Raw genomic sequence first — 20,917 nt, 5'->3', positions numbered from 1 at the left:
TCATTATCTGCCAAACCACTCATTCATTGTTTTTCAGAGAATTTTTTAGGTTTTCTCAGCTAAAACAAAATGCCATACTAGAAAATTCAAGTTAACAATCTCTTTGCAATTATTGGATAATATTTCTACATAGCACAATTTCAGCAGCATTTTGACAACATTGTGACCATGTTTGCTTGTTTTATTGTATTTCTGAACATATATAGTACTTTAATATCTTGAAAATAACGTGTAATTGTATTACATCCGCTAGCTTTCCCACGCTGTCAATGTTTTTTCACCCTTCTAAATTGCTCACACATTCAGTTAATCATTAACTACACTATCTTTTGGTCCTCACCTTGATTCCTTGCAAAACTGACATGTGCATCTATTTGTTAAACATTCTCTATCTTAAAAAAGAGAATCAACTGCAGAGCAACATTTAAAGCCCAAATGTGGAAAAAAATGTGTAACTGATTTAATATTGAAAAGAGTGTTGGGTTTATCTCAGTGTTGCTGTGAATTGGATGAATTGTCTGAGCCACTATGTGCGCCTCAGACAATAACAAAAAGTTTTTGAATTCAAACACATTTCAGTAGATGACTGACTTAATAAAAAGTCGCACATATACAAAAACTTAACCAGTCACATAAAACGTAACCCCATCTTTGAATCATATCATCTGGTTTGTTATTCGCTGCTGTGTTACTCAGAGAAGTGTGGTCAACATTCTTTTATTTTTCTGTTATTAATTAATTAAAATACACTTTGGATAATGATTATTATTTCCTTATGTTAAAATCATTTGAGACGGAAAATCAAACAGGAAGAAACTTTACCCAGAATGGATTTACAGATGATATACCAGTGACTGTGCATATAGGAATTACATGTGTGTTTCCTGGTATATTCACTAGTCGATATGAAGGAAAAACAATACTTATAGTTAATTACTATACCGTTTTCTGAACGGTTAATGGCTTAATGGAGCTATTTTCAGCTTCCTGTATCAGATAGCTGTCCTACATTGCTAATGCTAGCTTTAATAAGCAAGTGGTGGTTTGATTTCATATTGCATCATAACTTTTGCCTTGCTTTTTAACATCTATAGCAGTGCTTTGGCTCACAACATTTTTCTTACATGTCTACTTTAGTATTTGTTTTATTTTTTTGTTGGTATAAAGTTGACAATGCACTGTTAAATTCACCTTGCTATCAGCAACCACAAGGAGGCCGTATGCATTTAGTTTAATGGATTTTGTTGCAGTGGTTCACTGTGTATGACTGTGTCATTACAACTTCAAAGAGCTAAAACCACAACTTACCTTTGAAAAAATATGCACTTTTTCATCCACTAAAGATTGATTGAATTATTTATTATAATACTGGAATATTTAATCATTTTTGTAATACTTAATATGGTTGACAGGGATACAGTGTCCTTAATGTGTTATGTGTTTGATTTTACTGAACTTTATTTTTGTTTTGTTTGGTTATTTACCTATCTTTCACTGAGTGAACATCAGTTACAAAGCACAGAGGAGAAACTGCAGGGAGTTCGCCACAGGTAGGCAAATCCACGAGATCAAAACCCAAAGATAACAGAGTCTCTGCGACAGTCACATTCTCACAAAGCACACACATACAACTTAGAGAGGAAGTTGTCAGTTGTAGACAAATGCTTATGTCACGACCAGAACTTGTGTCCACCCACAAAAAAAAAAACCTCAGTGTCACACAGTTTGTTCCTCTGTGTTTGTTGCTCAGCGTCCCTTCGCACTTCAGTGCTTTTGTTTCTCTTCAACACCAACAGAACTTCGCTGAGGAACGCAGATCAAACACTTTTGTCCACTGACTACAACTGAGCTGAACTGCCTTGGACTGTTGTTGCAAAGATGGTGAGTAGAAATTAATCTTTGACCAATCATACCTTTTCTCCTGATCCTCCGATGGAGCTTGGTATGTTTTGATAAGGGGTAATTTTATAAATAAGAGTTCATTAGTCATAATTCAAATTAATCAGACATTACTTGATATTTTGTCAACACAAATATGACTGCAATGAAAAAGTTGTTACTTTAAAACAACATCCTTACTGTCAAGATAATGAGAACTATGGATTACCCCAGTTTATGTCAATATTTGATACTTTTGTTTTCAGTTTGACCTACAAGTTGGTTCTCAGCTGTGTTAAATCAGAAAGCATCTATCTTTTTGTGCTGTGCAGCTGATTCAGAAAAATCTCAACAGATTAGTGCCCACCAGAGCTTCTATTGATACAAGCCTTTTTACTGATATCTGCAAAAACTTGTAAAACATATCTTATCTTCCAAAGTCTTCTCAGCTATAAGACGTTATGAGGTTCTTCATGACTCCTAAACTGTATTTTCTGCATACAAACTATGTAGTTATAATTATGATGGCAGTTTCTGTATTAATGCTGCTCAGGGTCTCTTTCCACACCTAGCATATACTGGCTTCCTTCCAAAATAAATAATTTAAAAGGTTTTTGCTGAACAGGAAGAAAGGCAGAGAGAGAAGAGAAAGACATGTTGCAAATAGCCCAGAGCTAATTGTACCAGGAACAACTGCGTTGAAAACTGCAACCTATTAGATCCACCTGCTCTTCCACTGAGCCATGTGGTAGATCGGTCATTAGATTTTCCCAGAAATCTCTAGAGAAATCTAAGGATCGATTTTGTTTTTATCTTTTACAAACATGTTTCACAAAACTTTGTTTGAGTTGTCTGTTATGGATTAACCTAGTCCAGGTTTGACAAGGCAGAGGTTTTCACACAGGTCTCAACATAGGTTGGCCTAAATGCCCCTAAAAAAGCTTTAAAGGGCAATCTTGAATCAATAGCGAACCATGTTGTAAGACAATCATTTCCAACATTTCCTTCTTTCCCATTAAATGAACATTAGAAAAAGCAATGCTGAACATCTTAGAATGTAAATGACATCTTTTTTATTTCAAGAACTTGTGTTTCTCCCTGAAAAATCAGTACCCTGGGCAGTAAGCCACACTTAACATGTCAAAAATCAATAACAATCTAAATCATACACATATCTAACAAACCATATGATACAGCCAATATTGTTTTAGTTACTAAACTAGTGCTCTCTGAGACTGTGTAGTGGGAGGAGTTTCCAGTATGTCACAAAGCCCTCAGGTTTTTACAAAATTGCAACTGCAGTTTACACATTTTAAGAGAAGTGACATGCGCAACAGTTTGGCTCCGAATACATTAAGCAAGTTATAGATTTCTGTGGTGAAGAAGAGGAAGTTACAGGAGGAAACCTTTTTTTTATCCCCTTATTTTATATTCAGCTACAGTTTATGCCTGGTCTGAAGATGCTTTTATAAGCTGAGAGATGTTACTGGCAAGAACAGGGAAGTGATATTGACCCTGAAACTTCAGTGGCATGCACTACCACTGGCGGATTAATCATTTGAGTAACAAACAGGCTGGCACCTGACACCAAAAATACACAAAATTATAATAAAAAATTAAAGTTATACTAATGTTATCTACACTATTACAATGAACATCAAGTATTCAAGGGGGTTGAGGACTGCCGCTGCCTGCAAATAGCTAAAATCCATGGATACTTGAGACTCCCTCTAATAACACTTCAAACTGCCAACTGTGAATAGGCGCCAGAGTTCACTTCAACCGAACTGAAACCTAGGTTTTTAGGCAGATCACAGTTTGCCTTTAAGGTTTTCATTAGGGTTCGATTGTCCATTCACACCTCCCCAAATGCAGCAAACGTTCTAGCAAAATGAACTACATTTGGTTAAAGCGAACTAAACAGTGCTGGTGTGAATACGCTTTTATTCACCTCATGACCATTCAACTCTTTGCCAACTGTATAACTCCATGGAGTTGATGTGTTGTTCGCCTTTACCGTCATTGCTGATTATCCACAGTTTTTGCAACCAGAAAGGTTTCTGAATTTGTTCTTTTTTTCCAAGCAAGGGATAGAGTAGTAGACGTTTCTCACCCAGTTAACTTGCAGTTCAAGGAAGTGTGGAGAAGCGAGTATCGTGCTTATGTATGCCACGGAGGTGAAAATTTGAGCAGTTTTAAATATTTAGCTTCTAAATTTATTCTTTCTCCCAGGTAACCAGTCCATGCCTTGTAGCAAGTCAACAGCCAGTCAGCCACACTGCCGGAAACCCGAATGCATGATGGTGGCTGCCTAATCCTCTAGCACTAAACCACTGAGTTACTGAGTCATAATCTCAGTAACATGAAATGCAGCCAACAATGTACAACTTTAACAGGATAATAAAAATCCTGCTGGTAAAGTACCGCTTCACACAGACGTAAAGCAAACAGAAACAACAGAAGGACAAAATGTCTATGAATAATTTAAGTGGCAAAGAAACACCTTCTTCATTAATCAATACATAAGCTGTTAGGTAACGTGAATGGTGACATTTTAGTGAAAAAGACTGTATTACTCTTGTTAAAATTTATAATTTGAGATATATAAAAAATAAACTTTGTTTTTTCAGAATTTTTTGGTGATTATATTTAGGGGCATTTCATCCATCCATCCATCTTCCTCCGCTTATCCGAGGTCGGGTCGCGGGGGTAGCAGCTTCAGAAGGGAGGCCCAGACTTCCCTCTCCCCGGCCACTTCTTCCAGCTCTTCCGGGGGAATCCCGAGGCGTTCCCAGGCCAGCCGAGAGACATAGTCTCTCCAGCATGTCCTGGGTCTTCCCCGGGGCCTCCTCCCGGTGGGACGTGCCCGGAACACCTCACCAGGGAGGCGTCCAGGAGGCATCCTGACCAGATGCCCAAGCCACCTCAACTGGCTCCTCTCGATGTGAAGGAGCAGCGGCTCTACTCTGAGTCCCTCCCGGATGACTGAGCTTCTCACCCTATCTCTAAGGGAGAGCCCAGTCACCCTACGGAGAAAACCCATTTCGGCCGCTTGTATCCGCGATCTCGTTCTTTCGGTCATGACCCAAAGCTCATGACCATAGATGAGGGTGGGAACGTAGATCGACCGGTAAATCGAGAGCTTCGCTTTTTGGCTCAGCTCTCTCTTCACCACGACGGACCGGTACAGCGCCCGCTTGACAGCAGACGCTGCGCCAATCCGCCTGTCGATCTCCCGCTCCCTTCTTCCCCCATTCGTGAACAAGATCCCGAGATACTTAAACTCCTCCACTTGGGGCAGGACACCCCCCCTGACCCGGAGAAGGCACTCTACCCTTTTCCGGCTCAAGACCATGGCCTCGGATTTGGAGGCACTGATCCCCATCCCGGCCGCTTCACACTCGGCTGCGAACCGCTCCAGCGAGAGCTGCAGATCACGATCTGATGAAGCCAAAAGGACCACATCGTCTGCGAAAAGCAGAGATGAGATCCTAAGGCCACCAAATCGGATCCCCTCAACACCTTGGCTGCGCCTAGAAATTCTGTCCATAAAAGTGATGAACAGAATCGGTGACAAAGGGCAGCCCTGGCGGAGTCCAACTCTCACCGGAAACGAGCCCGACTTACTGCCGGCAATGCGGACCAGACTCTGACACCGGTCATACAGGGACCTGACAGCCCGTATCAAAGGGCCCGGTACCCCATACTCCCGGAGAACCCCCCACAGGGCTCCCCGAGGGACACGGTCGAACGCCTTCTCCAAGTCCACAAAACACATGTAGACTGGTTGGGCGAACTCCCATGCACCCTCCAGGACCCTGCCGAGGGTGTAGAGCTGGTCCAGTGTTCCACGACCAGGACGAAAACCACACTGCTCTTCCTGATTTAAATGTTATTTAAATGTTATAATCCAAAGTAAATTATTTTGACTTTTAAATTATTTTGACTTTCTGTTTTCATTAAAAAAAAAAAACAGTTGGTTAAAAATAGCTAATTTAAATATTAATATCCACGAATAAAGAATTTAGATGTAAATCTTATGCAATGTTCCACATGAAGTTCACCTTGCTGTGACTTCCCATTCGCCCTGACAGTGTAGACTGGAGCTTTCCGTATTTTTCATTGCACTACAGCTGGATTAGAAGTAATTCTGTGTCTCCAGGCTCTTATCTCTGCTTCCTGGTTAGGTGACTCTGGCTCCAGTCAAACAAATCTCATTAAAATAGGTGCGGCTTCTGCTGCTCAGCCAGTCACCCAGTCTATTTAAAAAATATCCAAGCACAGCTGTGGAACTGACCCTCAAGGCAGATACAACTGTTGCACTGTTGTTTGTCGGCAAATATGGATATGGCACATTTGAATTACAACCTGATTCTTTCAAAAGAGGATAATAGGACAATGACCCTTTTTCAGGTTCATGGTTAGTGTAAAAATCTTTAAAAAAAAATCATTTTACGTGGCACAATCGTTCTGCCAGGGCTAACAGGACCTTATTATAAATCCAAACACATCTTCTTTCAGACTGAAACTTAAACATAAAATAGTGTGGGGGGGTTTTCTGTCCATCTGCATTTCACAGCATGTGTTTACAAAGAGAGGCCAGGAAGTTGGTGCAAACTGTGGTTTGAGAAGTATCTGCATTGAATATCTGTATTACAGTAGTCAAGACCAACTAGCCAGAAGTAAATGTTCTTTTGTTTTCCATAATGCCTTGAAAAAGTATTCATATCCTTGAAATGGTACACATTTCTACGTTGTTACTTGTAAAAAACTAAAATGTATAATAATAATAATAATAATAATAATAATGTACAATTTATTTTTTGATTCACATTTAAGCTCGACTTTGTGTTGGTCCATCACACAAAATTGAAAGAAATACTTGTGGTTATGACCTGAGAAAATGTGAAAATATTCAAGGGGCCTGAATACTTTTGAACGGCACTGTAAAGTTTAAAACAGATAAATACACGACTCTACCTTTAGGCGGCCTTTTTGTCATGAAAGTATAGTTTCATTCTTCCACCTTTGGCACTGCACTGTTTTTTAAATCACGTTTTACTTTTAATCCTTTCATTTTTATAACTGAACATGTGAGTTCCCACATTAAAGATGACTAACTCAAAAGCAAAAACCTTTGCTTCTTTTACTTTTAGTTTGCGCAAATAGATTTTAACCTTCACAAACTAACTCCTGGGACGATCTGACATGCATCACATCTGTCTGCAGGGATGATACTGTAAGCTTTTAAAAGTTAACCAGGCCTTGTGAAAGATGTGAAATGAAAGAGAAATTCATACCCCTCTTATGAGCCCTTTACAAACAGCTGGCTTCAGTGTTGTCTTGACTCTACTGACAGTTGAACATGTTTGAACCATTCGTTCAAAGTTGTGACATGTACCAACCTGAACCTCTTAGCCACAGGTCTTTGTGAACTTATTTCAAAACTAGTGTAACTAACCTAACGCAGAAAAAAAGAAACTGACTGTGAGAACAGGTGGCAAGAGAAAAAGCCCAAAATCCAATGTTAAAAGTAGTTGATTATGAGATATGGAGGAAACAGGGTGTTTTTCTCAGTTTTGCAGCTTTCTGTTCCTTTTTGAACTTTTGTCTGTCGGTATGTGTCTGCACAGCATATCCCTTTTTCTTTGATTGGCAGTTTTGGTTTCTGTTTTTGTCTGTCGATGTTAAAGCAGTATTTTATTAGGATTTGATTAAGTAGCATGTTACAGTGAAGTGGATGGACATGTGGCTTTAAATTTTATTTTGGAATTAAAAATCTGCATGGATGATGCAGAACCGCATTTGGCTGCTATTTCAGCTGCAAGATATTTTGGGCATGTTTCTAACAGCTTTTCCCACTTAGAGACAAAAGATTTCTCTTTGAAAATAGCCCAAGTTGAGTCATACCAGAGAGAGAGCAACTGTGAACTTCAATTTTCAATTTTTACAGTCTTGAGATAAAGATTTCAGTTGTAACTCTGGCTGTTGGGGGTCTTTGAATTGTTGTAGTGCTTTCTTTTATAGCCTCTACTTGGCTTTCTTCCTGTATTTCTCCACAGTTAGCTTTATCTATCTATCAAGCAACAATGACAAGCTTTTCTTTCCTTGCTGAAGAGACACATTCCTGAGCTTATTATACATATTAATAAAAAGTGCTCTGAGAGATGTTCAAAAGTTGAGGAATGTTTTATAACCTTATCCTGCTGTAAATTTCTGCACATCTTCGTTCTTGCCACTTCATAATTCTGTGAATCTTTTTGTCTCTGTCAAACTAACTCTAAAAGCAACAGGAGGTTGTGTTTGAAAAGCAGCATAATGCATTTTCAAGAGTTTCAACTGTATATTTCAAACACACATTGTTTGTTTTTTGGTTTGTTTGTTTCAGGCAAACAAGACTGATGTGAAGGCCATGATGGCTCGATTCCAAGCAGGAGGAACAAGCATTGATGACTCCACTCCAGTTGGACGCCCTAAAGCATCCCTGCAACCGACGTTATCTTCTGGCCCAGCCATACAAAAGAAGTCTGTTCTGGAGAGCCTCTCAGGCAGTGCGATAAACTCTACGCACAAGCCACCTTTTCCGAAAAACACACCATTGATTAAAAGTGACTCAGACACACATGAGCCAAACAAAGCTAAGGCTCTGGCAAACAAGTTTGCCAACTCCCTGGATGACACTGCCATCAACAGACCTCCCATTCTTAATAAAGTACAAACACCACTGAAGCCACCTTTTTCACAGGCTACTGAAGCTAAAGGGTCAATACAGAAACCTCCTTTTAACAAACCTCCACTCAACTCCACTTTGCCTGAAACCAAACCTGCATTTCCAAAACCCCCTGGAGCACTTAACTCCAAGCCTAGCAGGATGAAAGAAGACAGTGGTGGGGGTACTACACCAAACACCGGCCCAACGACGCCCAAAACACCAAATTTGCATCAAAAGCCACCCAGCAACGTTCTAAAAATGTGGCAGCAGAATGAAGAGCAGTCAGAAACAAAGACAGACACTGTGAACAAGCCGTCATCTCAAGCATTCACTGCTCCGAAACCCCCCACCAACTTCAAGAATGCTCAAAGTTTGTTCAACAAGGAGAAGGACCCATCCGAGCAGACAGAGAGTGGAGGGGTCAACAAACCACCCTTCACTGCTATTAACTCTACTCCTCCCCAAAAACCTCCTGCCCACAAAAAGCCAAGTCTGAAGAAGCCGTCAAAGGGTCCTGCCCAGGCTGATGGTATTAATGGTGACATTCCTCCAGGCTTAAAACGCAACCCTCTCCCCAACAGTTTAGCCTTGGGTCCCCCTCCTGCTAAACCAAATCGGCCTCCCAAAGTAGACCTGGATGGCTTTAAAAAATCTGCAGAGACCCGTGAAGATGGTAAGTTGATTTAAGAAACACTATTAAAGGGGACTTGTAATGTAAATTTCACTTTTAGCATGTTTTTATACCTTCATTTGGGTCTCACATCCCAAGAGCCTAAAAGAAAACACAGCCATTTTTTGACAAAAGTTAATGTTTTTTTGAGTCTTGAAAGTGAACCATTTCAAAGACCTTCCAAATATTGAGTCACAATCAACAGGCACTGTGCCGTTACCTAGCAACCCCAGCCAAGCCGGCAGAGCTCCAGCACGTTTGATCAGCTGGCTTTGCTGCTGCATGTGCTGTACAATGGCTGCTGGAAAAGCCAAGTTGTAGACTTACCGTTTAAAAACCACTTGCTGCATTTTTGTTGGTTGCGCAGAAGGCTCCACTTCTGCTTTTCAAAGATGTATAGTTATATAATTGCACATCTGTTTGCAGCCACTTTCACATGCAAGTGTAAACACTGAGGTGTGGCTAGAAGCATCTTATTTGAATTTAAAGTGACAAGAAACTCTAAAGCAGCTCATTCTAAATGGATCTCAGAATTAGCAGAAATGACCAGACAAAAAGCTGGTCATAATTATCTAAAAATGATTAAGTCCTTACCTGTTCAAGGAAGCATAAAAAAGTCTCTTTTAAGAACGTGTCCCTGTGTTCACATTAATAGTTTCCCCCAGAATATATTAGTTTTAAGGAGTGAGGTCAGACTTTCATGTCCCTTGTTGAAATAAGACCACTTTATTTAGATCTAGGGAACAGTTTCAAATAGTAACTGTTTCAGATAGGCATCAGTCTATCGACTAGCTGACAGTCTTTGAGTAAAAGAAGAACAGGTAGACAGTCGAGAAGAAAAATTAGTATGACTAAATTCAAGTCAAATTTTTACATAACGAATAAACAGAAAATAGAGTTTTTCGGTGAGAAATCATTCAATTACAATGTTGAGTTTTATTTGAAAATAATGATGCAAATATTTCTTTGTGTTGCTAGCAATTTGCATAAGTACAAACTTATGTCAGAAAACAAAAACACAGTAGCAGTAAGATGTGAAGGTGGCAGTCAAAACGGACTTTAAATTACATCAGCCTCTATGTCTTCAAACAGAGGTTGTCTCTTTTGAAGCCTCAGTCACGGTGCAGAAGTAAGAATAACACACAACTGTAGGGGCTAAATTGCAACATAAAATACTGTGGAGTTATTAAAAATAGCATACTCTGACCCAAAAAAATAAAATAATAATGAAAAAATAGAAATGATTCAATTCTTTTCAGTACCTATTTATTGGCATTATTACTACTACAATGTCTTCAAATCATAGATATCTTGATTTGACCATAGACAAATCAGAGATAACTTTAACAGGCTTATTGTTTTAAAAGCAACTTCTTGAAGGCAACAAGGACATTAGAATAGTCCCACAGGCAGGAGTTTCTGATTTTTTTTCTCCTAATCAAAGATGTTTTTAGTCTTTGTTGAGGAATCGTACTTCATAAAGAAAACTGTTTCTTAAAGTTTAACTGGTCACTTTCTGTCAATTAAAAATACAAAGTGAATGTTTGCCTATATTGTGAGTCGAAAGGCAGAAAGCTCTCTCATTTATTTAATTATTTATTTATTTTTATCTCAAGGACATTTCCTGTATATCACAAGAAGCATATAGTTGTATTGTGAAAGTTTTAGTGTCAGAGGTGTGAAAAGACTTTGCTTCACAGGTCTGTGTGGTTTTTCTGACATTTATAAGTTAGCTAGAAGAGAAGTAAAGTTTGGACAACTTTTGGCCCCTGTGCCGTATTAATGTGAGTACAGAACATTAATTGGACATTTTTAGAGTTTGTCAAAAACTAACTTGTGTTTTACAAATGCTTCTGTGTCCAAAGTCATCAAAAACAGGCAGAAATTAGAGAAACACACTTGGTTCCTCAATTTTTCCCCAGCAAGTTCCCCATACAGTTTCTCCACTCTCCCCCTTTGACAGCTGAGCTAGTTTCACCACATGAGGAAGTAAGTAACAGCAAACATAGATCGTTTCACGCTAAACTCTGTTTCTAGCAGCAAACTCCAAACTAATTTGACTTATTATAGCAGGATCTACTATGTGTGTGATTGCTGTTGTACATAGCTGTTAAGCTGGGGCTCTAAAATGAACTAACATTTATGTAACACATCTCACAGCACATGCCGTTTGTATGTTGCAACAATATTGCACGGTATGGTTGGGCAATTAGTCAAGCATTATTCTGAAAGATACTTTTTGGAGCAAAACCCTTTAACAAAACCTTAAAGTTGGATGTTTGTAAATTCTTCTACATCATATTAGTTCCAATTTATTTATTGTCCTTTAATGACTTTCCAATTGTTCCAGTTTTGAAAAACTTTGGAAAAGACATTTGTTAACATTCCAGTTGATTAAGTTGGTTATAATGAATTCACATATGAATTTACTCTCTGTTGTCTATCTGTATTAGGTCCTGGCTTTAAGAAACCCCCTCCTTTGGCACCTAACAGCCAGACCAACCATGCACCACAGATTCAAGCCCCACCAACACTACCGCCAGTTCTGCCTGCAAGACATGTCGCCATGTAGGTCCAGTAAAACCCAAACATATTGCTAATCAAGATCCAGACTGTGCTTTATGTGAGCTGAGTACATGTACAGTGAGAAACAGCTAAATCCTAACTGTGCTCCCCAGGAACCAGTCAGATGATATGCCTCCTCCTCCCCCTCCTGTGTTCAGTAAGTTCATTAACTGAGTGTACATTTATTGTAACTCTCACTCAGTTGCATATGAGAGTAAATATAACACGGACTTGAGCTGATGGACCTTACACCTCATTCAGTTGATCATTTGCATGTGATAGCTGCTTTTGTTACTTCCTTTCAATAGATGTTTTGACAAAACAGAAGCTAAAATGTTTTGTCGTCAGAGAAGTCGTTTCAATTGTAAAACTACTTGTTCCATATACTGTATTTTCTCTTTTAATGTTGTATCTGTTTTACAGGCCACCCAAGTCAGAGGGCAAAGGTGAGACATATTGTCAATACTATATTTGCTTACAGATGTAGATTTAAATAAAATCAAATAATAATTTACTTCAGTACTTCAGTCTGAACAGTGAAACTCTTTAAACTGATTCACCCAGTTTATGTCTGTTTATTTCTGATATTTCTGGGGATTATGTTTCAATATCAGCCTGCTGGAAACTATCCCCGTGTACCATATAATTTGTGCACTCAGTACTTTGCAGAAACTATTTTGCATGAATTACTACACCCATCCAGCATGGCTTGAAGGCGATCAACATTTGCCTCTGTTAAGATGTGAAGAAAGCCCTGGCTGCTTTCATAACGCCATTCAAGTCATCTGTTTTTGAGTCAGAGGCCTCCATCTTCCTCTTCCAAATGGGCAAAAATCCCCAAGCAGTCACTAGACTGCTTCTCCACTATTCATTCTAGATTCTTGGACCTTGGTTTTCAAATGAAATGCTGAATATCCTTTGGACCACTGAACAACCGTACAATCAATGGAAGACGTTCCTGGTTCAGAAGTGGCTTACCATAGGCAATGCTGTTGACACACCTTTGTGCGGTGGCTCTTGATGCACTTACTCCAGTTACACCTTGTGAATCTCCCCAAAACTCTTGAGTAGGAATTTCTTTGATATGATATTTTCACGTGTTCCAAAATTTTCCATCTTTATCTAGCATACTTTTTTCTTTCACTCATCTTTCCATTAATATGCTTGGACTCAGAACTCGATGGAAAACCAGATTCTTTTGAAATGGCCTTTTGTGGCTTAACCTAGTTAAAGCTGCTGTTGAGGGACCATTTTTGACCACACTTTTTCTTTCCACTTAACTTTCCAATAATGTTCTTTGGTGCAGGAATCCTTAAATTGCGAAGTAATTTAGAGCATAGCTTGGCACCTTATGGAGAATGCCAGTGATTGTATGCTGGATAATAGGCTTAACCATTATTGTTTAGGTGATAACATTGTCATAAAATAACACTTCTAAAACCTTTGTAAGTTTGAATAATTTCAAAAATTACTAATTTTTCAATGCAGACTTTTTTGTTGCATTTTTGGAAAACTAAACTGTGGACCCCTACACAGAGACATGGAATGTGTTTAAAAAGGCATGTAAAAATTATTTGCTTCATATAATCAAAGGCAAAAAGGAAATTTCTGATATGTTCTGGTATTCTTTTTATCCATGTCCTCTGCCCAGGAGGAAAATGATGATGAAGACGAAGAAGTGTATGAAGATGTCGAGGAACGATGGTGAGCAAATGACTGAAGCATGTCCCTGTTAGTGACAGTTGTCGTCTTGATTTATAATGTACCATCTTGATGTTTTGGTGATTTTGCAACAATTAAGGAAAGACTTCAGTCTTATTGTAAGTCAAGGGTAAAGATAAGTTAGGAAAGAGATTCCACATGCAACTTCTGATGTTGTTTTCACATTTACTGCTTGCACTTTGACAAGTTATTCTAATTTGTTGTATCTATAGGGACCAAGAGAAAAAGAAAGATGACAAAGAGGAGAAAAGGCGATTGGAGGCAACAAAGAAGGAGCAGAAGGAGCGAGAAAAGAAGGAGCAAGAAGCCAGGAAAAAGTTTAAAGTAGGTGAAAATGACAAAACCTGTTCAAAGTTAAAAAGAAGACATTTCCATGACACTGGGAAGATTTTTGCTAACAGTGTTCTTGTGTATGTCTGTGTTTTATAGTTGACTGGAGCCCTGGAGGTCATTCAGAAAGGAAAAGCTCTTACAGACTGCAAAGGCAGCAAGATGGACCTGGCTCTGAAGCAGGGAGACCAGCTCGATATTGTCCGTGTTCAGGGCAACCCAGAGGGGAAGTGGTTGGCACGGACAACAGATGGAACAAGTATGTGGCACGTCGTCATCTGCACAGTTTCCTTTATCAGCTTTGTTCAGGCCTGTAGCTCCAGATATGCTTATTCCCAAATCCAAAGATGAGGAATATCCATCCTGCACTGAATCCAGGGAATTACAAGCAATCTGTTGCAAGTCTTTTCAGCATGTAACTTTCCATAGTGGTAAATGACTGGTTGTGACAATAATTGTATTTCATAAAGCTAAAATTTTGAAAATGAGAAAGAACACCAGCTGTTAAACATTAATCAGAGGACACCGCCTGTCAGACCATTTAACTCTGTAAACTCACCTACAGATAATTCCCTTGCAAAGACATGAAACTAAAAAGTATCTTCAAGTTAGTCCTCAGGCTATTTGCTGACGGAAAAGTAAAATATTGATATACTATAAAACAAGCAGAAGCAGTCAAATGCTCCCTCCCTTCTGAATCTCACTAAGCTCATACATGCTAAGGTATAAATCATACACTTCTGATAATTGAGTCTCTGGTTTAGGAAGGCAATACCAGGTATCAGAAACATGCAATTTGAGTGACTTATCTTGCTTCTAAACCAATATTATATATTTCCATTCAATGGATAGTCATTTTAGCTGTTAATAAAAGCTTTACTAAAAATCAAGTTCTCAAAATGATCAGTGTTTCTTTTTTCTGCAGTTGGCTATGTCAAGACAACCTCGGTGGAAATTGACTTTAACTCCTTGAAGAATCGTCCTGCTCAGCCGGCACATGAACCTGAAATCTATGACGACATTGACGTAGTCTCGGCAGACAATGGGTAAGAAGAAGGTTGAATTTTTCAGAATTTGTTTGCACATAGAAGCAGCTTTTTCAGATGAAACAGAAGCCATCTTTCCCAAGACTAGTTCTTCACTCTAGAAACAAAAACATAACTGACCTTTACACAAGTTATTATATTTTTCCTTTTTTTAAAAAAGAAAATACAACACTATGCTATTGTTAACTGCATAAAAACATTTAAGATTTTTTTATATGGGTTAAAAAGTTGTTATTGTGCCAGCCACAGACATGCTTTTTAAAAAACACAATTTTTCTTTCTGCAGAGGTGTGAAAGGGCCAGCAGGTAAAATTTTACACTAATTGTTAAAGTATTTCTTTACACAGAATTACATGTTTTGCATCTAATTTAAGGTTGCTTCTTAGAAGCATTCTGACTCATTCCGATTCATTTCATGGTAGTTGTCCTACCGCCACCGCCAGGAGAAGATGGAGAAATATATGATGACGTAGTTGATCCAAACCTCGAAGTCAGGTGGGAATTAAGTTCTTAATTTAAGAAAGTATTTACATTTTAACATCTTTGAATTCCTTTTATAAGGAGCAAGAACTGAGCAGAAACAAAGACATCCTGGAAAGTGACAGAAATAAACCAGGGAAAGAAATTTCAATCTTTTTATTCTCGGGTGGCTTTGCAGTTCTCTTGAAAACCAGCCCTCACCGGCGAGGACCCGCAGCATCCTGCGGATCTTTGACCGAAACAGACGTTCTCCCAGCTCTAAAGTGTAAAATACGCTCCGTAGTAAGATTGATCACAGACCTACTGTCCACTGTCGTTAATCTATAATATTTCAGTCATAACTGGCTGCTTTAAAGCTCACGTAAAATCATTTCAAATTTTAACATGCCTTCTGAGATCAGCATCAAATCAACCACTTCACTTTGGTCTGAATGAGACAAAACTGTATTAACTTGTTGTCTGGTAGTTGCAGTTCTGACTGCTTTAATCTAACAGTAATTTTTAGGTGTGCATGTCTTATTGTCTGTAAATTTAATAATCATCACGAGAAGTTTGCATGCGATTGATTACAGCATGGCATATTGAGGCATTAACAGCTTTAACTAACATGTTGTAACATAGATGCATGATGCTTCTTTTTTGATTGATTGATTGATTTATTAATGTCATTTTAACAATTTTAACCGTATGATTTCTGTTGAGCCAGACTGCCGGCACCTGACCAGTTTGCAGCAGCAGGGAATGCAGGTAATGTTCAGTTTATTAATAGCACTTTGTTATTAGTGTCTTTATCATTTAAGCTTTAGCTGGATTTATAGAGCCTGATGTTAGATCAATATCAGGTATTATTTAATTTGTTTTGATTATTTTAAGGTGAATATGTGTGTGGAAACCTATCTGTATCAAAGAAAGCCTCTGCTGAACTACACAATTTCATATTTATGCTAATTACTACTTCATATATTCAGATTGCGCTGTACCTTCATTGTATATTATTTAACTTGAAAACACATGTTTGCTGTAGATCAATTAAGCATTTTCCTTGTGCTACACAGTGCCTGCAGCACCAATTGATGAGGAGATATACGACGATGTTGACTCTCAAAATGCGCCTCCGCCTCCTCCCATCAGCAGGTACGATTACATCTTTTTTATGACTAAACAGTTATTACATAGTTTTCTGGGAAGTCAGATCTAGGTTTAAATTTCCATTCATGTTTTATCCTCCTTCTGACACGTGTTTACCTATCTAGCCTCCCAGGCATGAAAGGCAAAAACAAAGCAGAAGACATGGACCCAAAGAAACAGAAAAAGTTTGAGAAGGAGGAGAAGGAATTCAGGAAAAAGTTCAAAGTTTGTTGCTATTTTAACCGCTGCTTTTGTCAAATGAAATACCTTGTACAATAACACAGCTTACATTGCAGTTTTGATTATGTCTCAGTATGACGGGGAGATACAGGTCCTGTACCAGGTGACCATCATCTCCCCACTCAACAATAAGAAGTGGAGCGGGAAAGACCTGCCACTGAAAGCCGGAGAGAAACTGGACGTGATTGTCAAAGCTCAGGATGACAAACTAGTCTGTCGGAATGACGAGGGAAAGTGTGAGTATTTACTCACAACGCCGATGAAAGTTTGCATACACATGCGATGACAGTAGTGTCTTCTTTTATAGCTAGCAACCTCTCTGTCCATGATAACGTTAGACTGGCTTCAGTGTGGACTGGTCTTCTAGTTAATAACAGGTTTACATATTAGTGGCTCCAGGGTTGACATTGGCCCTCCCAACTCAGTGGAATCTTAGTGTCAATTTTCTTTTATCTGAGGCTCTATCACCCACAGACCCAAATTGTCGAAGGGTGACTGTTTGGGTCAGATGGTAAAATGTTATTCTTTTTGTTGACTAATATTTATTTAGCATTATTAATGCAATTCTGCAATCGTGTTCTATTTGTCTAAACTCAAAAATCTCCATTTTACAGTTGGTTATGTTTCAACCGGCCATGTGGTGGAGTAAGTACTGCAAATATTTACATATAAACCACAAATAAGGCATCTAATATAAAGTACATAATCTAATTGTTTTGTTTACCCCACAGTGATGGAGAAATCTATGACGACATTGGAGGAGATGGTATATAAAATCAGTTTTGATCAATTTATTAATACATTTCTGCAATTAATTATTTTATAATACATTTTCTTCTCCTCATTTCAGACTGCATCTATGACAATGACTGAGAAACATCCTTCACTGGCTGAATACATTGAGACTATTAACTTTTCACTATGCGTTATTTATTATGCTCACTGATGGTACTTTAGGAGATGCTGTAAGTTAGCTGCACAGTCTTTAGTTTCCCTGTTCTAACTTATAAATATGCTTTGAAAATGATAATTATATGAGAACCAGATATGGGAAGACGGGCAAGCCTGAAGTCATTTGAACAATCCCATGTTGTGTTTTTTTTAATGTTTCTGGCTTCAAAAGCAAAACAAAAAGAAAAGCAGAAGCTGAAGTTGGGTAGATCAACAGTATTTTATTATTTCCTTTTTTTCTCCTAATGTATTCTTCTTTGGTTGTCATTTAAAACTCTACAGAAGTGAATTTTATTTTCCTTGTTTTGCTACATTATAGAAACAGTATGCAAGAAAAATATTAAGCTTTTGAGGCTTCGTTCTTTCTTTGTCAGCGTCGATATATTATTTGAGCATTTTGTAGCTACCTATAAGTCTAACTGGAAAGGCATTTGATCAGTAAATACGTCCTGTTTATGGTGCCAAATAACTTTCACGTCTTGTATATATAATATTTTCTCACAGCTTGAGTTTGTCCTATTCTGTGCACACTGAAATAAACAGCACTTTTGTTATCAAACTTAATAGATCCTCGGGTTAGACTTTGTCATGCCTGTCCATGCAAATTAGACACATGGAAACATTAAGGACGAGGCACATTCAATGATTTAATGAAGAACTGTCCTAATTCAGTTCCCATGATGATAGTTTCCATATAAGGATCCTTATCTTGTGCTCAGTGGAATCTTAATATCATCTAGTGGTAAAACCTTGCAACTACAACCTTTATCATATTTTCCAAATTATTTTTTAATTAAATTATTATTTAGCACTTAGTTGTGTCTGTATTTGTTATTGATGTCTCATTTCCTGTTCTGGTTGCACAAAATCTGCTGACTTACACACTTTATCCTTACAGGCATGCATGGAAAATAATTATAATTAGAATAAAGAAGATGTGTCTTTTGACCACACTTGTTTGGAATATTTTACTTTACTCATTCTGGTTGACGAAGATACTTTCAGCTAGATCAGGTCACCTGTGTAAATGAATTAACAAAGTTACTGTACATTCCTAGAGCATAAAGCTCAGTTGAACATATACAGATATTTTAGAGGCATGAAATAATTCATATTTGTCATGGATATAAGAATGGTTGGAAGGACAGTTTTTAGTAATTTGGAAGTCAGAAGTTCACGTACCTCATCGTCCACAAGAATCTTAAATTTGTAGATTTGTGTTCATCATTTAGTTTAACTCTTAGGGAAAAACAACTTCAATTCCTTTGGGAAGCGTTAGGTGTACAACTTTGAATCTATTGGGATTTTTCAAATCATTAAATGCTTATGTCATAGATAAAGCCTGAAATGTAAACACACACTTCAGTGTTGTTTGGATGCAACAGGACTGTGATTATAAACACATCAAAAGTAGTTTTAAAAAAGAATATATGCTAATAACAAGCTTTGGAAAGCACTGACCCGTCAACTTTACAGAAGATAGTGGGCACATACAATGCAAGAAATGAAATGAACTCTACTAATTCTGTTTAGATAGGCCAAATAACCATTTTATCCCTTATATTTTAACTTACGATTATCATGTATGCATGCATGCCATAATTTTGACCTTTTGGGGATTTAAAAAAAAAAACAAAAAAACAGCAAATCCAAAAAAAACACAGTAAATTCAGATTTGTACACCCAAGTCATGTTTTCGAAATTCATTGACCATTTCCACGCTAAAATCATTCCACACCAAGAAAAGAACAATTCAAATGCACCATCAACCACCAAATAAACATATCATTCAAGTCTTAAGTGAATATAAACTTCTGAGTGGCGCTGTTGACGTTCAAATCCAATGTTTGTTGTCCCATTTATCGCGCAAAATCCAAATGAGAAAACAGGCTATATGTGTTAGCTTAGCTTCCCTTTGACTTACTTTGAAAAACTGCTTCCGCTCTGACAGGAAGTCTTGGTCTGTTCTCATCCATCATGGCTCCTCCACTCGCAGTGTCACCGCTAATCAAGGTAAAAACACAACACAAAACAATTTATTTAATCATGGAATCGGATAGTACCTGTTGGGTAAATTAGATAAATTACTTGAAGCTCCAGGTCCGTTTAGGATTTAACAACAGATAATATACCGACCTGTAAAGGTTGTTGTTTGGTAGCATGCTAGCGGATACCTGCTAGCTGTGACATTGAAATGCAGGTGAATGTTTTGCTTCTCAGAACATCTCGTAACTCTATTCTTTCCACATTTGGGTAATGCAAAATGTGTCACGTACATTGCTAAATGTATGTAATGTTATCTTAAAAGATAAGCTGATTACTTATGTTTTGTGTCTCCTAAAATACAAAATTCATGTCAAAATAACCTTCAAATAATAAAAATAATAATAATAAACAAAATAGCTGTTTCATTTATTAGGAACCTGCTGAGAACCTTTTTATGATCAATAACATTTTTGCCTCACATGCAGCTAATTAAAAAACTTTGTTTCTGTTTTTTTGTTTGTTTTTTTCTCGCAATATAGACGGCCAGGTGGTCCGCCCTGCTGCTTGGTGTGCTCTATGGGAAGCAGAGATTTGGTAAGTGGGAATCTAAATCTGTTTTTCCGAGGTTAGCTTTTGAATGATTTATATATTTTTGTTTGTCCATTTTCACAGCTTTTTTTCCCTTCAGGTAGTTTTACAGAGGTGCAGTGTCCAATCCTTTTGGGACATTTGTTTTAAATAAAGAATAGCTGTACTTACCTTCTGGCTATGCATTAAAAAGTTAGGGAAAATTATATTGCAAAAAAAAAAAAAAAAAATAGTCAGGAACAAATTTCCAATCATTAAGCTTCCCAACTTAAAGTTCTGTTGTGGCAGACTAAGGAAAAATATATATATATTTCCATTATATTCATTTATTAAAGAAATGGTAAACATCTTTGTAAAATTGCTAGCATTGGCTGTAGCTGTTTTTATTTCATACAATAAATTGTTATGACAGAAACATGATTAAAATCAAACCAGAGCAAAATCTTGCTTGTACATCATCATAAACTGTAAATTCTTAAAATAAAATATATTTTAAAAGCAAAAATGATCAGAGACCTCATATTTAAATAAGTAATTATCTAGTAAATCAGTTAAAAAATGTTTAAATAGCATTTTTGATGTTGTAGTTCACACTAAATGTTCAAATTAAAATCTCACTCT

The 20,917-nt window shown here is 37.7% G+C and overlaps 1 protein-coding gene and 1 long non-coding RNA gene across 3 annotated transcripts; one reads left to right on the top strand and one right to left on the bottom strand.

Moving 5' to 3' along the window:
• The first annotated feature begins 1,707 nt into the window (after positions 1-1,707).
• fyb1b (FYN binding protein 1 b) lies at positions 1,708-18,537 on the top strand. 2 transcript variants are annotated; one of them, XM_028025250.1, is made up of 19 exons: positions 1,708-1,881; positions 8,267-9,263; positions 11,714-11,828; positions 11,939-11,982; positions 12,249-12,271; positions 13,477-13,529; positions 13,760-13,871; positions 13,977-14,136; positions 14,803-14,923; positions 15,210-15,229; positions 15,346-15,418; positions 15,582-15,668; positions 16,110-16,150; positions 16,459-16,537; positions 16,657-16,756; positions 16,845-17,007; positions 17,386-17,416; positions 17,503-17,537; positions 17,622-18,537. In XM_028025250.1, exons 1-19 carry the CDS (start codon positions 1,879-1,881, stop codon positions 17,642-17,644), a joined length of 2,280 nt encoding a protein of 759 aa, XP_027881051.1. In that variant the 5' UTR covers positions 1,708-1,878; the 3' UTR covers positions 17,645-18,537. The 2 variants fall into 2 exon arrangements, with proteins under 2 accessions (XP_027881051.1, XP_027881052.1); XM_028025251.1 differs by lacking the exon at positions 15,582-15,668.
• Positions 17,876-19,730, bottom strand: LOC114149413 (uncharacterized). Its single transcript, XR_003596500.1, has 2 exons — positions 18,905-19,730; positions 17,876-18,741 (listed from the first exon to the last, which is right to left on the bottom strand). It is a non-coding gene; the product is annotated as an uncharacterized LOC114149413 (long non-coding RNA).
• Positions 19,731-20,917: the final 1,187 nt, after the last annotated feature.

This window comes from Xiphophorus couchianus, chromosome 8, assembly GCF_001444195.1.
Source record: "Xiphophorus couchianus chromosome 8, X_couchianus-1.0, whole genome shotgun sequence".
Lineage (NCBI taxonomy): Eukaryota > Metazoa > Chordata > Actinopteri > Cyprinodontiformes > Poeciliidae > Xiphophorus > Xiphophorus couchianus.
This window is presented reverse-complemented; position numbering and strand designations above follow the sequence as displayed.